Raw genomic sequence first — 13,977 nt, forward strand, 5'->3', positions numbered from 1 at the left:
GAACCTGGGACGCAGAGGATGCAGTGAGTAGAAATCACACCACTGCACTTTAGCCTGGGCAACAGAGTGAGACTCTGTTTCAAAAAAAGAAAAAAGAAAAAAAAAAGGAAAGAAACCACAAGATCAAAATACAAAAGGTAACCCAAGAAAATATTTGCATTGTATCATTTTATAACAGTCACCATATGAAAGAGATTCCATTTATGATTTTAAATCCCAACAAAAATATACATTTTATTAAGTCAACTAAATTTCATTTCCAAAGCACTATTTATCTGTGAATTTAAAAAACAAATCAGACATACATAACCTCAAAATGAAACTCATTGCTAAAAACAAATGAAAATTCATTGTCAAGGGTGATGTAATAGTGCTAAAGTCCCTGATCAAAAGATGGTGAAAACACCATCTACAGTCACTGAACATGAGGCTATTTCATAGCTACCCAATATCAAAAGAAAAAGATTAAATGCCAGTGTCTCTGACAAAAAAGCAAGCAACACGAGACTATAAGAAGAAATTAAACTGAAACAAAACTACTACATCAACAACTTATATTTAAGGCAGAGTGTGGTAGCTACACCTATAATCCCAGCACTTTAAGGAGTCCAAGATGGAAGGATTACTTAAGGCCAGGAGTTCAAGACAAGCCTGGGCAGCACAGAGAGACTTTGTCTCTACAAAAGATAAAATAAGATTAGCCAGGTGTGGTGGCTAGATCTACAGGCTATACCCCTGTAGATAGAGCTGTCTGTTTTTTCAAAATTTATATTTAATATATGTATATATTTGGAAGTAACTTCATACATACCTTTTCTACTTATTTTTCGGGTAGCACTTGTAGAAGACTTCTTGGTATCCATGACAGAATCACACACAGCTGTACTTGTAGGGGCTACTTCTAATTTATTTTCAATGTGTCTCAGCTAAAGTTTAAATACCATCACAAGACATAAGTTAATTCCATAAATAATCCACCATCAATTTACATGGTTATTTAAAAGTATATTGCCCGATACCTTTTTCCAAAGTAGAAAAAAAACTCAGGAATGCTTTCTTAAAATATTTGTTTTTCATCATTTTTTACTTTAGCTGTAATAATATCTGGCATAATGCTCCCCAAATTTAGACAAGAAAAATCAGTAAGATTCTGAAGAATATCAAAGAGTTTCCACTTGATATGCTGACCTATTTTTTAAATTGTTTAGTAAAAAAAAAGTAGTAAATTATCTGACTTTTTTTTTTTTTTGAGACGGTCTTGGTCCATCATGCAGGTTGGAGTGCAGTGACACGATCTCGGGTCACTGCAACCTCCACCTCACGGGTTCAAGAGATTCTCCTTCAGCCTCCCTAGTGGCTGGGATTACAGGCGTGCGCCACCACACCGGGCTAATTTTTGTATTTTTCATAGAGATGGGGTTTCCCCATGTTGGCCAGGCTGTTCTCAAACTCCTGACCTCAGGTAATCCACACGCCTTGGCCTCCCAAAGTGCTGGGATTACAGGCATGAGCCACCATGTTCAGCCAATTATCTGACTTTATATGTGACATACCATTATGCAATATATCCTGTGCATTTTACACGCAAAAATGAGTAAAGAATTATTTACCTGGACCAAAATTTAGGACTACAAGTACTCAAACAGCCACTGTGTTTTACAGTTTTATGTCTATAAAATAAGTTTCACAATAAAGAGAAAATATAACTCTGCAATATAAGTCAACTTTTGGTTATAACCACCAATGTTCTCAATGACTGAAAAGCATTTTTTCCTAAATAGTAAAATATTACATGCTTATAAGAAAAAACTAGGAAAACAGAAACAATATAAAAAATAAAATTAAAATCATCAAAATTCCATCACATATAGACACTTTATATAAAATTTTGATATATCTTCCTTCAGTTTTTTTTTTTTTTTTTTTTTGAGACAGGGTCTCACTCTGTCACCCAGACTGGAGTGCAGTCACATGATCTCAGCTCACTGCAACCTCTGCATCCTGGGCTTAAGCGATCCTCCCACCTCAGCCTCCCAAGTAGCTGAGACTACAGATGTACACCACTAATTAGCCCAGCTAATTTTGTATTTTTTGTAGAGACGGGGTTTAAAATTCAGAATCTGAATTTTAATAAGCTCCCAAATGTCCAGGTTGATCTCGAACTCCCGAGCTCAAGTGATCTACCTGCCTCAGCCTCCCAAAGTGCTGCGATTACAGGCATGAGCGACTGCACCCAACCTTCCTTCAGATTTTTGCATCCCAATGCATTTTAAAAATTGGAATAATTTTTGATATACTAATAGTTCTACATTAGATTGTCTCCCCTACTTATATTCCTTTATCATCCTTAAATGTTCTTCAAAAACACCCAATAGTTTTGAAAAACAACTATTAACAGTTTAACTCTAAATTAGTTTAGCACTAAGTTAAACTGGTGGATAAAAACTATTTCTATACTATACAAAATATAATGCTCAGGTAGAAGAGAGAGAATATATATTGCTACATTCATAGGGCCAAAATACGACTCTGCATTGGGACCAAATCTAGGTTATATCACCTTTTCCAGATTTATTTTCAAACTAGTTCTAAAGATTAGAGGACAGAAAATATCACTGAAATACTTAGTAAAGAAGTAGGTGATTCAAAATCAGGTGGTATAGAAAGCAAAAAAGGGTATATTAGGAAAGTAATTTGCCCAGAGAGCAAATTAAAAAGAAAAGAGTTTCCCTTTTAATGAACTATTTGCATCACCTGCCAAACTTGGATTCCTAAACTCTAGACAAGATTGGCCAGAACACAAATGCGAACAGGTTGCCCACAGTCATTCTTCTTCAGTAGTAAGAGAAAAAAAAAACCTGTTATTGCCACAAAAAAGAAGTAACTCTTTCAACACTGTTATTCAACATAGTACAGGAAGTCCTAGCTAGAGCAATCAGACAACAGAAAGAAATAAAGGGCATCCAAATTGGAAAGGAAGAATAACTCACAGTCCATTCAAGAAGTTGGTTTCCTTCATTTCCTCCCTAACAATGAGCCTTCTACATAGACAAAGCCACTACCTTCATCCTCTGTTTTAAATTTTTCTTTCTTTCTTTTTTTTTTTTTTTTTTTGAGACAGGATCTCATTCTGTTGCCCAGGCTGGAATGCAGTGGTATGATCACAGCTCACCGCAGCCTTGAGCTCCCGGGCTCAGGTAATCATTCCACCTCAGCCTCCCGAGTGACTGGGACCACAGGCGCATGCCACCACACCCAGCTAATTTTTGTACTGTTGCAGAAATGGGGTTTTGCCATGTTTTACAGGCTGGTCTTGAACTCCTGGGCTCAAAATGATCCTCCCACCTTGGCCTCCCAAAGTGCTGGGATTACAGGGTGCGCCACTGCATCCAGCTTAAATTCTCTTTTCCACCTACCAAGTGAACAAATTTATTAAAGGTGAATAAACAGTACAAATTATTATTATTACTGAGACAGGGTCTTGCTCTGCCATTCAGGCTAAAGCGCAGTGGCACAAGCAAGGGTCTCTGCAACCACAAAGCCTCAACCTCCCTGGGCTCAAGCAATCCTCCTGCCTCAGCCTCCTGAGCAGCAGGGATTACAGGTGCACACCACCAAGCCTGGCTAATTTTTGTCTTTTTTTGGTAGAGACAGGGCTTTGCCATGTTGCCCAGGCTAATCTCAAACTCCTGGGCTCAAGCTATCTACCCACCTCGACCTCCCAAAGTGCTAGGATTACAGGTGTAAGCCACCACAACCAGTTAATTTTAATACTTTATACGCCATGGTGCTTGTGCTCCTAATCCCTAAAGTAGTATCCTGTTTATTACTTTACCATTTAATAGTTGTCATTTATGTTCATTTTATAATATACAGTGTGTGTGTGCGTGTGTGTATATATATATATAGAGAGAGAGAGAGAGAGAGAGAGACTAAGAGAGAGAGAGAGAGAGAGAGGGGATCTCTTGAGCCCAGGAGTTCAAGACCAGCCTGAGCAACACAGTGAGAACCCGTCTGTATAACAAAAAATAAAAATAAAAGTAAATTTTAAAGAACAGTATGGAAAAAACTTTAATCTATTCAATCATAACAGGAAATTGATTTTCATCTAGAAATAAATAAATGGACGCTAAAACTACTTACAGCAGCCTTGGTTTGAGAAAGTGCATCCCACGATGTGGTAATATCTCCTGGGAAAAAAAATGATATTTACTATATCGATCAACCAGAATCTCTGAATTAGACCTCAGAATCTGAATATTAATAAGCTCCCAAATGCACTCAAAAGTCTGAAAACTACCTTATTAGGCAGAACAATTCCTCAGCAATTGCTTTATTATATTGAGTCAAAATGGGTTTTTATCTATAAGATTATTAAGCCAACATTCCCAACATATGGTTTAAAGGTAAATAGACACTGCTACCACTGGACTGGCATTTCCACTCACATCTATATCAGACAGCTCCAAAAATAAGCAGCACCCTCAGTTTACCCCAATGAGCTGAACAAAAATTTTATATTGTACTATATTTTATAATACAATGTGAGAAAGATTAGAAAGCTACTCCAGATTTTGATCTACCAGTAAAAACATAGGTAAAATCCATTCAGTCTTTCAGATAACAACCCTTCAAATAGTTTAAGGTCATGTATTTTCCATAAGTCATCCTTCTTCAGGATAAGTATTTCCACTTCCTCCAAATACTCTTCATATGACTCGATTTCCAGATCTTTCACAAACCCAATAATTTTCCTCCAGATGTACTCTAGTTTGTCAATCTCCCTCAAAAAAATCATGCCTTAAAATTACCTCTAATGCATTATTTTAAAAAGAATTCAGTGAGACTCTTACTATTATTATCTGTAACCCTGTAAGTCTGTAACTATATTGGGGCTATACCATTTATTGAAATTAGGCCAGAATTTCTGAAAAATTTTACATATACTGGTTCATTTTAAAAAAGGATTCCTGCTTTACAAAACAGTTTACCATAGGATGCTTTTAACATGAAGCACCATGTATATTTAAAATATAAGAGAATTTAAAAATTACTTATCCACTTTCTATAAATCAAAGCATAGGTATAATTTTATTTATTAGACCAAAATGTAATACACATGACCTAAATGAGGTATTAAGTTCCCTTTAAAAAAACAAAATCATACCTTGAACAGTGTCCTTGCTTTGAGAGTTCCTTGGATTTTGTAAAGGCACCTCTTTTGATTTGCTGCTCCTCATCCTGCCAATTTACCTGCAATCACATCAGCATTCACTGAACATCAATCTTATATTATTTTTCCTCAGAAAAATAACTCATTACAAATTATATTATGACTACTTCACACCCATTAGGATGTAAATAGGACAGGCTACTATCAAAAACACACAAAATAGTAACTGCTGGCAAAGATTTGCAAAACTACAACCCGTGTGTGCTGTTGGTGGTAATGTATAATGGTACAGTCACTATGGAAAACAGTGTGGCAGTTCCTCAAAAAAGTAAAATTAGAATTACCATAAGATCCAGCAATTCTACTTCTACATATATGATACGGTTTGGTTCTGTGTCCCCACCCAAATCTCACCCTGAATTGTAATCTCCATAATCCCCAAGTGTCATGGGCAGAACCAGGTAGAAGTAATTGGATCGGGGGGCAGTTTCCCCTATGCTATTCTCATGATAGTGAGTCTCATGAGATCTAATGGCTTCATAAGTATCTGGCATTTCCCCTGCTTGCACTCATTCTCTCTCCTGCCACCCTGTGAAGAGGTGCCTTCTGCCATGATTGTAAGTATCCTGAGGTCTCCCCAGCCATGTGGAGCTGTGAACCAATTAAACATCTTATCTTTATAAATTACCCAGTCTCAGGTAATTTATAGCAGTGTGAGAATGGACAAATATAGTATACAACCAAAAAACTTGTGGAGGCTCAAACTATTTGTACAACCATGTTCAAAGCAGCATTATTCATAGTAGCTAACATGGAAGTAGCCCAACTATCTATCAACAAATGAATGAATAACCAAAATGACATTTATATATATAATAGAATATTATTGAGCCTTAAAAGGAAGGAAATCTGATATATGATACAACATGAAAGAATCTTGAGGACATTATACTAAAGTGAAATAAGCCAATCACAAAAAGACAAATACTGTATGATTCCACTTATATGAGACAGTAAGAATAGTCAAAATCATCGAGACAGAAAGTAGAATGGTGGTTGCCAGGGGCTGGGGAAAGAGATGAATGGGAGTTACTGTTTAATGGGTTTCAGTTTTGCAAAATGAAAAGAAGTCTGGAAATGGATGGTGGTGATGGCTGTAAAACAATATGAATGTACTTAACACCATTGAACTGTATACTTAAGAAATGGTTGTAATGGTAAATTTTATGTTATGTATATTTTACCGCAATAAAAAAATGAAAGGAAAAAAATTACGTCACAACTCAAAGGGAAAGATCATGATCTGCCTATGGTTAGACAGCTTAGTGATAAGTCATACTATATTTTCCTATGAATATAGAGGAACTAGTCTCTTATAAAAATCATGTAACAACACAGAAAGTTTGAAAAATATAAGAAGAAAAACTCATTACTCCCGAAATCCTAATACAATCATTAGTAAATAATTTCATTACTATCATCACTGTAACTTCAATTTTGTGCCCTACTTTACCTAACTGCTGGACATTTGTGGTGGTTTTAAAACATATTTAAAATTTGTTTCATACTCCTTTCTTCAAAATGTGGAAATTAATTATTCTCCCATTGAATGTGATGGGACTTAGAGACTTATTTTAAACTAATATCACATGTGATGAAAGTGACAACATGTAACTTCCAAGATTAGGCTATAAAACACATTCCCTTCTCTCTTTATACCTCAAGGATCCAGGTGTCATGTCCTAAGAACAGTCAAGCAATCCTATAGACGTCCATGTGGCAAAGAACTGAAGCCGCCTGCCTACAGTTATGTGGGTGAGCTATCCCTTGCAAGTAGATCCTCCAGCCCAAGTCAAATCTTCATAGGACTACAGCTCTACCTGACATCCTGACTGCAACCTCATGACAGACACTGAGCCAAAATCACCCAGAAAAGCTGCTCCTGAATTCCTTACATACAGAAAGTGTGAGATCGCAAATGTTTTGTGTTTTAAACTGCTTAAATTGGGGTGGGAGGTTATGAATTACACAACAAGAGATATCCAATACAATATTATGTCCCATTTTCTCTTCTACAAATAATACTGAAATGAACATATTTGTATCTATGAATTTCTGCTTATTTGATTTATCTAGAACAGTATCTGCAAAGTGTGCTAAAACTGAACGAAAGAATGTGAAGAACATGTTGCTCTTGAAACACCATGTCACTGAAATACAATGGGTCTTCCAAGAAGGGCCTACCCATTTCATAAATATCTCAATATTATCTATTCTTTCTACTTTTGCTGATTTAACAGGAAAAAAATGTACGCTTTAATTTGAATTTGGTAGATGCTAGCAGGATAAAACGTTCTGCTCTATATCTTAACCTTAGTGCTTCATTTGTGAATTGTCTTTTCTATCCTTTGCCCACTTACCTACCAGGATCTTAATGTTCTTCTTATCAAGTTGATGAGTTATTTGCCTTACAAATATATTAAACCTGTCATATTTGATAAACATTATTTTCTCCACTTAGTTGTATGCAGAGGCAGTACAGTATGTTGAATATTAAAAACACCAATTTAAATTTAAGAAAAAGAAGGGCTCACCTATTAGGTCAAAATATGTAAAACTAAAAGGTATGGTTAATTTTTAAGGAAGTTAATTTAATCTGATTTATCAGAGTAAATAATCCTGACTTATAAATGTTCCTAGAAAACACCTCAAAAATGTTCTAAAAATAGGGTTGGGCACAGTGGCTCATGCCTGTAATCCCAGCACTTTGGGAGGCTGAGGTGGGTGGATCACCCAAGGTCAGGAGTTCAAGACCAGCCTGGCCAACATGGCGAAACCCAGTCTCTACTAAAAATACAAAAATCAGCCAGGCATGGTGGCGCACATCTGTAAGACCGGCTACTCAGGAGGCTGAGGCAGGAGAACTGCTTGAACCTAGGAAGCACAGGTTACAGTGAGCTGAGATCACACCACTACACTTCAGCCTGGGCAAGAGAACAAGACTCCATCTCAAAAAAAAAAAAAAAGTTCTAAAAATAAAATTTTTTCATAGATTATAGAATATGGCTCTAAGAAAAGTAAACAAGTTTTCTGAAAATAGAGGAGCATGGTAGAAAAACAACATTTTATCAACCATAAAACTTTAATCTGCCAACACAGTTTAACAAATTAACTCATTTTGGCCTGGTGCAGTGGCTCACGCCTGTAATCCCAGCACTTTGGGAGGCCGCAGCAGGCGGATCATGAGGTCAAGAGATCAAGACCATCCTGGCCAACACAGTGAAACTCCGTCTCTACTAAAAACACAAAAATTAGCCAGGCATGGTGGCAGGTGCCTGTAATCCCAGCTACTCAGGAAGCTGAGGCAGGAGAATTGCTTGAACCAGGGAGTCAGAGGTTGCAGTGAGCTGAGATTGCACCACAGCATTTCAGCCTTGCAACAGAGTAAGACTCTGTCTCAAAAAAAAAAAAAAAAAAATTAACTCATTTTCCTTTTGATAAAAATATTTTTAATCTAGCCAACTGAAAAATTAAGCAAACATCAATTGTATTACTAGAGTATCTGTCAATGATTAGACAAAAAATTTCTTTGGGCAGACATCTTTTTGCTTTAAAACTAAAATAAGTGCTGAAATATACAGTGATTATCAATTTTCCAATAGAAAGGATAAATAGATTAAATAATCAAAAACTACATATGTGTCCACAATCTCTATGTCTTCTTAGCTAACACTAAGGCTGAGACAGTATAAATGAGTAAACGAGAAAATTTATCTGCTTCAAAATAAATACCCTATTAATGGGCAATCATCTTTAATATAAATGACTAAATATTAGAAGTATGACATTTATGTAAAAGTTCATACTATAATTATAGAATATCTCCCACTAATAATGAGACTGAATTACATCTACATGCAAAAAGATAGCTGAATATCACAAACATGTTGTGAAGAATGCCAGAAACAAGAGTAAAAACCTTATAGTTCCATTAAATAAAGTATAAAATAAGCAAAAGGAATCTACAGTGATAGAAGTGAGGACAGTCATCACCCTTGAAGTGGCTAGAGAGGTGGCTGAAATTGGAGCAAGGAAGTGCCGCTAATCTTCATGGATTTGGGTGCTGATTTCAAGGGTACGTTCAGTTTAAGAGACTTTATCAACTTGCACATTTATGTGCTTTTTCAATGTATATTATACTTCAAAGGATTTTCAGATAACATGAATTATGTCCTGTTTTAGGTTGCAGTAGTGCAATCAGGGCTCACTGCAGCCTCAACCTCCTGGGCTCAGGTGTTCCTTCCACCTCAGCCTCCCAATAACTGAGGCTACAGGTGCACACCACCACGCCCGGCTAATTTTTTTTTAATTTTTATAGAGATGAGGTCTCACTATGTTGCCCAGGCTGGCCTCAAACTCCTGGGTTCAAGTGATTATCCCACCTTAGCCTCCCAAAATGCTGGGATCATGGGTGTCAGCCACCACACGCAGCCTATAATTATAGTTTGTTTGTTTGTTTGTTTGTTTGTTTTTTGAGACGGAGTCTCGCTCTGTCGCCCAGGCTGGAGTGCAGTGGCCGGATCTCAGCTCACTGCAAGCTCCACCTCCCGGGTTCACGCCATTCTCCTGCCTCAGCCTCCCGAGTAGCTGGGACTACAGGCGCCCGCCATCTCGCCCGGCTAGTTTTTTGTATTTTTTAGTAGAGACGGGGTTTCACCGTGTTCACCAGGATGGTCTTGATCTCCTGACCTCGTGATCCACCCGTCTCGGCCTCCCAAAGTGCTGGGATTACAGGCTTGAGCCACCGCGCCCGGCCTATAATTATAGTTTTAAATCAGTTTTGTGGTATCTATTCTCATGAAGCACCTCAATTTGCCAATAAACTACCTTTTAAATCTTTGGTTATCCCATGCCCTGTAAGTGAATATTTTAAATATAATGTATTTAAGTTGGTCTGTTCTTTATATAAGAATACATTTTTTAAATCACCATTCTTGTAGAAATTGAAAATAGAATTAGTGAAAAAAGTGTAATAAAAAACTTACTTATAATAATAAGATGATCTATCAAAAGGTTTACTATCTTTAAAGTGCAAATCTCAAATTGCATAAGGCCTTTTTCCCAACCACTTTTAAGTGTTTACCAAGTCAAATAGATTATTCAAGATCACTTCCTGGGGAATAATGAAAGCACCTTCCCAGTTAAATCTTTTAGAGATATCATGACAATAACCTTATTCAACACTCATATGGAAAACTTGGATTTATTTATTTGTTGGACATTTATGTATTATCTTTTGTCTACTTAATTTGCCAAGAATTAAGAGACGAACAAAAATTCACCAGAACTACTGAATTTTTGTCCATTTCATATTTCTAAAATACTTAACTCCTAAATAACTTGATATCATTATTTGGCATACAACAGTTCATGGTTATGCTGTCAATGGATTTTATATTTCATCAATAAAAAATGACTCTGTTTATCACTAGAGAAATGTGTTTTAGTATTTAATTCTACTTTGCATGCTACTAATAAAAAGCAAACATTGCTTTATTGCATCTGCCCTATCCTTTTAATTTTAAGCTTTCTGGATCACTTTCTTTTAAACATATATTGTATTAAAGATTTTTTTAACCCAATGTAATAATATTTGTCTTTTAAGACTAAGAATGAGGAAAGTAAACTTGCATATCAACAGCTTGTACTAACAATGTTTTTTGAGTACCTACTTTGTGCAAAGCATTGTGTGTTACTAAAAAAAAACTAGAAAGAAATGGTCCTTACAGATGAAAAAATAGAGAGAGAGAGACAGAGAAAGAGAGAGAGAAAAACGGTTCTGACCTCTACAATCTCACAATGTAGTACAAGTATTTTTAACCTAGTAATCCATGAATGAGGTTTTCCTCTAAGATCTGAAACAAGACAAGGATGACCACTTTTACCACTTTTGTTCAACATAGTTCTGGAAAACTTAGCCACAGTAATTAGGCAAGAGAAAGAAACAAAGGGCATCCAAATTGCAAAGGAGGAAGTCAAACAGTCCCTGTTTTCAGACAATATAATCATACATAGAGGAAATCCCAAAGACTCCAGCAAAAAAAACTATTAGAACTAATAAATGAATTCAGTAAATTCGTAGGATACAAAATCAACATACAAAAATCAGTAGTGATTCTAAACATAAATAATGAACTACCTTAAAAAGAAATCAAGAAAGCAATCCTATCCACAGTAACTACAAAAAAAAAAATCTGGCTAGGAATAAGTTTAACCAAGGAAGTAAAAAATCTCTACAAAGGAAACTGTAAAACACTGATGAAAAAAGTTAAAGAAGACACACAAAAAAGAAAAACATCCTGTGTTCATGAACTAGAAAAATTAATATTGTTAAAATGATCATACAACCCAAAGTGATCTATAGGTTCAATACAATCCCTATCAAAATACCAGTGGCATGCTTCACAGAAATAGAAAAAACAATCCTGAAATTCATATGGAACCACAAAAGACACCAAATTCCCAAAGCAATCCAAAGCAAAAAAAATAAACCTGGAAGCATCACACTACCAGATTTCAAAATATACTACAAAGCTACAGTAACAAAAACAGCATGGTACTGCTGTAAAATCAGACATATAGACCAATGGAACAGAATAGAGAACATCCATGTATTTATAGCCAACTAATTTTTTACAATGGTGCCAAGAACATTCATTGGGGAAAGGATAGTCTCTTCAATAAACAGTGCTGGGAAAACTGAATATCCATATGCAGAAGAATGAAAACAGACCCCCATCTCTCACCCTACACAAAAATCAACTTGAAATGGATTAAAGACTTAAATATAAGACCCCCAAAACTACAAAATAATTAGAAGAAAACATAAGGGAAACAAACAGTTCAGAGCACTGGTCTGGTAAAAGATTTTATGAATAAGACCCCCAAAAGCACAAGAAACAAAAGCAAAAATTAACAAATCGCATTATATCAATCTAAAAAGCTTCTGCACAGCAAAGGAAACAACAGAACAAAAAAACAACCTACAAAATGGGAGAAAATATCCGCAAACTACTCATCTGTCAGGGAATTGATATCTAGAACATACAGAACTCATACAACTTAAGAGCAAAAAAAAAAAAACACCCCAAATAATCTTAATTAAAAATGGGCAAATACAAATAGTGAAGAAACATGTTTTTAAAAAGCTCAACATCACTAAACATCACGGAAATGCAAATCAATACCACAATATCATCTCACTCCAGTTAGAATGGCTATTACCAAAAAGACAAAAACAACAAATGCTAGCGAGGATATACAGAAAAAGGAACTCTTATATACTATTGGTGGGAATGCAAACTAGTATATCCACTATGGAAAACAGTATGGAGATTCCTCATAAAACTACAAATAGAACTGTCATATGATCCAGCAATCCCACTACTGCATATTTATCCAAGGGAAAGAAAATCAGTATACTGAAGAGCTATCTGCACTTCCATGTTTATAGCAGCATTATTCACAATAACCAAGAAATGGAAACAACCAAGTGTCCGACAACAGATGAACAGATGAAGAAAATATGGAACTACATCCTGTCTATAAGAGACTCACTTTAGATCTAATGACAAAAATAGACTGAAGTTAGCAGGATGAAAAAAGAAACTGCATGTAAACAGTAACCAAATGAGAACATGGGAGGTCACAATTATATTAGGCAAAATACACTTTAAGTCAAAACCATTCACATTTCCATAAAAAAGAAAAGAAAAAACATATATACACAATGGAATACCATTCAGCCTTAAAAAGAAAAAAATTCTGTCATTTACAACAACATGGATGAGCCTGGAGGACGAATATGTTAAGTCAATAAGCCAGGAACAGAAAGTTAAACACAGCATGTTCTTACTCCTATGCAGAAGCTCACAGAAGAGCTCTTCTCATAGAAGAGTAGAACAGAGGTTAGTAGGGACTGGGAGGGGAGTTAAGGGCGCTTAGGAGAGATTTGTTAAAGGATACAAAATTATAGCTAGATAGAAGGAGTAAGTTCTAGTGTTCTATAGCACTGTAGGATGGCCATAGTTAACGATAACATATTGTGTATTTTCAAGTAGACAGAAGACAAGATACTGAACGTCCCCAACACAAACAAGTGATAAATATTTGAGATGATGGATATGGTAATCACACTGATCTGATCACTATACATTGTATCAAAACATCACTATTGCCCCATGAATATGTACAACAATTGTGTCAATTTAAATTTTTTTTAATGTAAAAGATAAAGTTAAGCATTCTATCATATAGCAATAAGCTTGTCACAACATTCTACTTCCATAATGGAAGACAGCCAAAGTTCTCTGTATAGTCATGCCCATGCAATGATGTTTTGGTCAACACAAACCACATATATGACAGTGGCCCCTTAAAACTATATTGGAGCTGAAAAATTTCTATCGCCTAGTATTTACTATACCATATTTTTATTGTTATTATAGAGTGTGCTCCTGCTATTTACTAAAAAATAAAAATACATATTTTACAAATATTTTATTTTGAAAAATATTTTTAAAGCATAAAAAGTAAAAACATAAAAATAAAATTTAAATTGAACAAAAGCTTACAGAATAAGGATATAAACTATTGCTGTACAGCTGTATATTTGTTTTAAGCAAAGAATTATTACAAGAGTCAAAAAGTTTTAAAAAAAGTTTATAAAGTAAAAAAAGTTACTTTTTTAAATCAACTTAGTGTAGCCTAAGTGCACAGTGTTTATAAAGTCTACAGTAGTGTAC

The 13,977-nt window shown here is 35.4% G+C and overlaps 1 protein-coding gene across 1 annotated transcript in view; it reads right to left on the reverse strand.

Moving 5' to 3' along the window:
• Nucleotides 1–5,240, reverse strand: part of CEP350 (centrosomal protein 350kDa) — a 139,460-nt gene extending 134,220 nt beyond the window's left edge. Inside the window, 3 exon segments of the mRNA XM_011989570.1 lie at nucleotides 812–926; nucleotides 4,144–4,190; nucleotides 5,168–5,240. Of these exon segments, the coding sequence (XP_011844960.1) occupies nucleotides 812–926; nucleotides 4,144–4,190; nucleotides 5,168–5,240 (235 nt within the window).
• Between the last annotated feature and the right edge of the window lie 8,737 nt (nucleotides 5,241–13,977).

The sequence above is a fragment of the Mandrillus leucophaeus genome, unplaced genomic scaffold, assembly GCF_000951045.1.
Source record: "Mandrillus leucophaeus isolate KB7577 unplaced genomic scaffold, Mleu.le_1.0 Scaffold1097, whole genome shotgun sequence".
In the NCBI taxonomy this organism is placed as follows: domain Eukaryota; kingdom Metazoa; phylum Chordata; class Mammalia; order Primates; family Cercopithecidae; genus Mandrillus; species Mandrillus leucophaeus.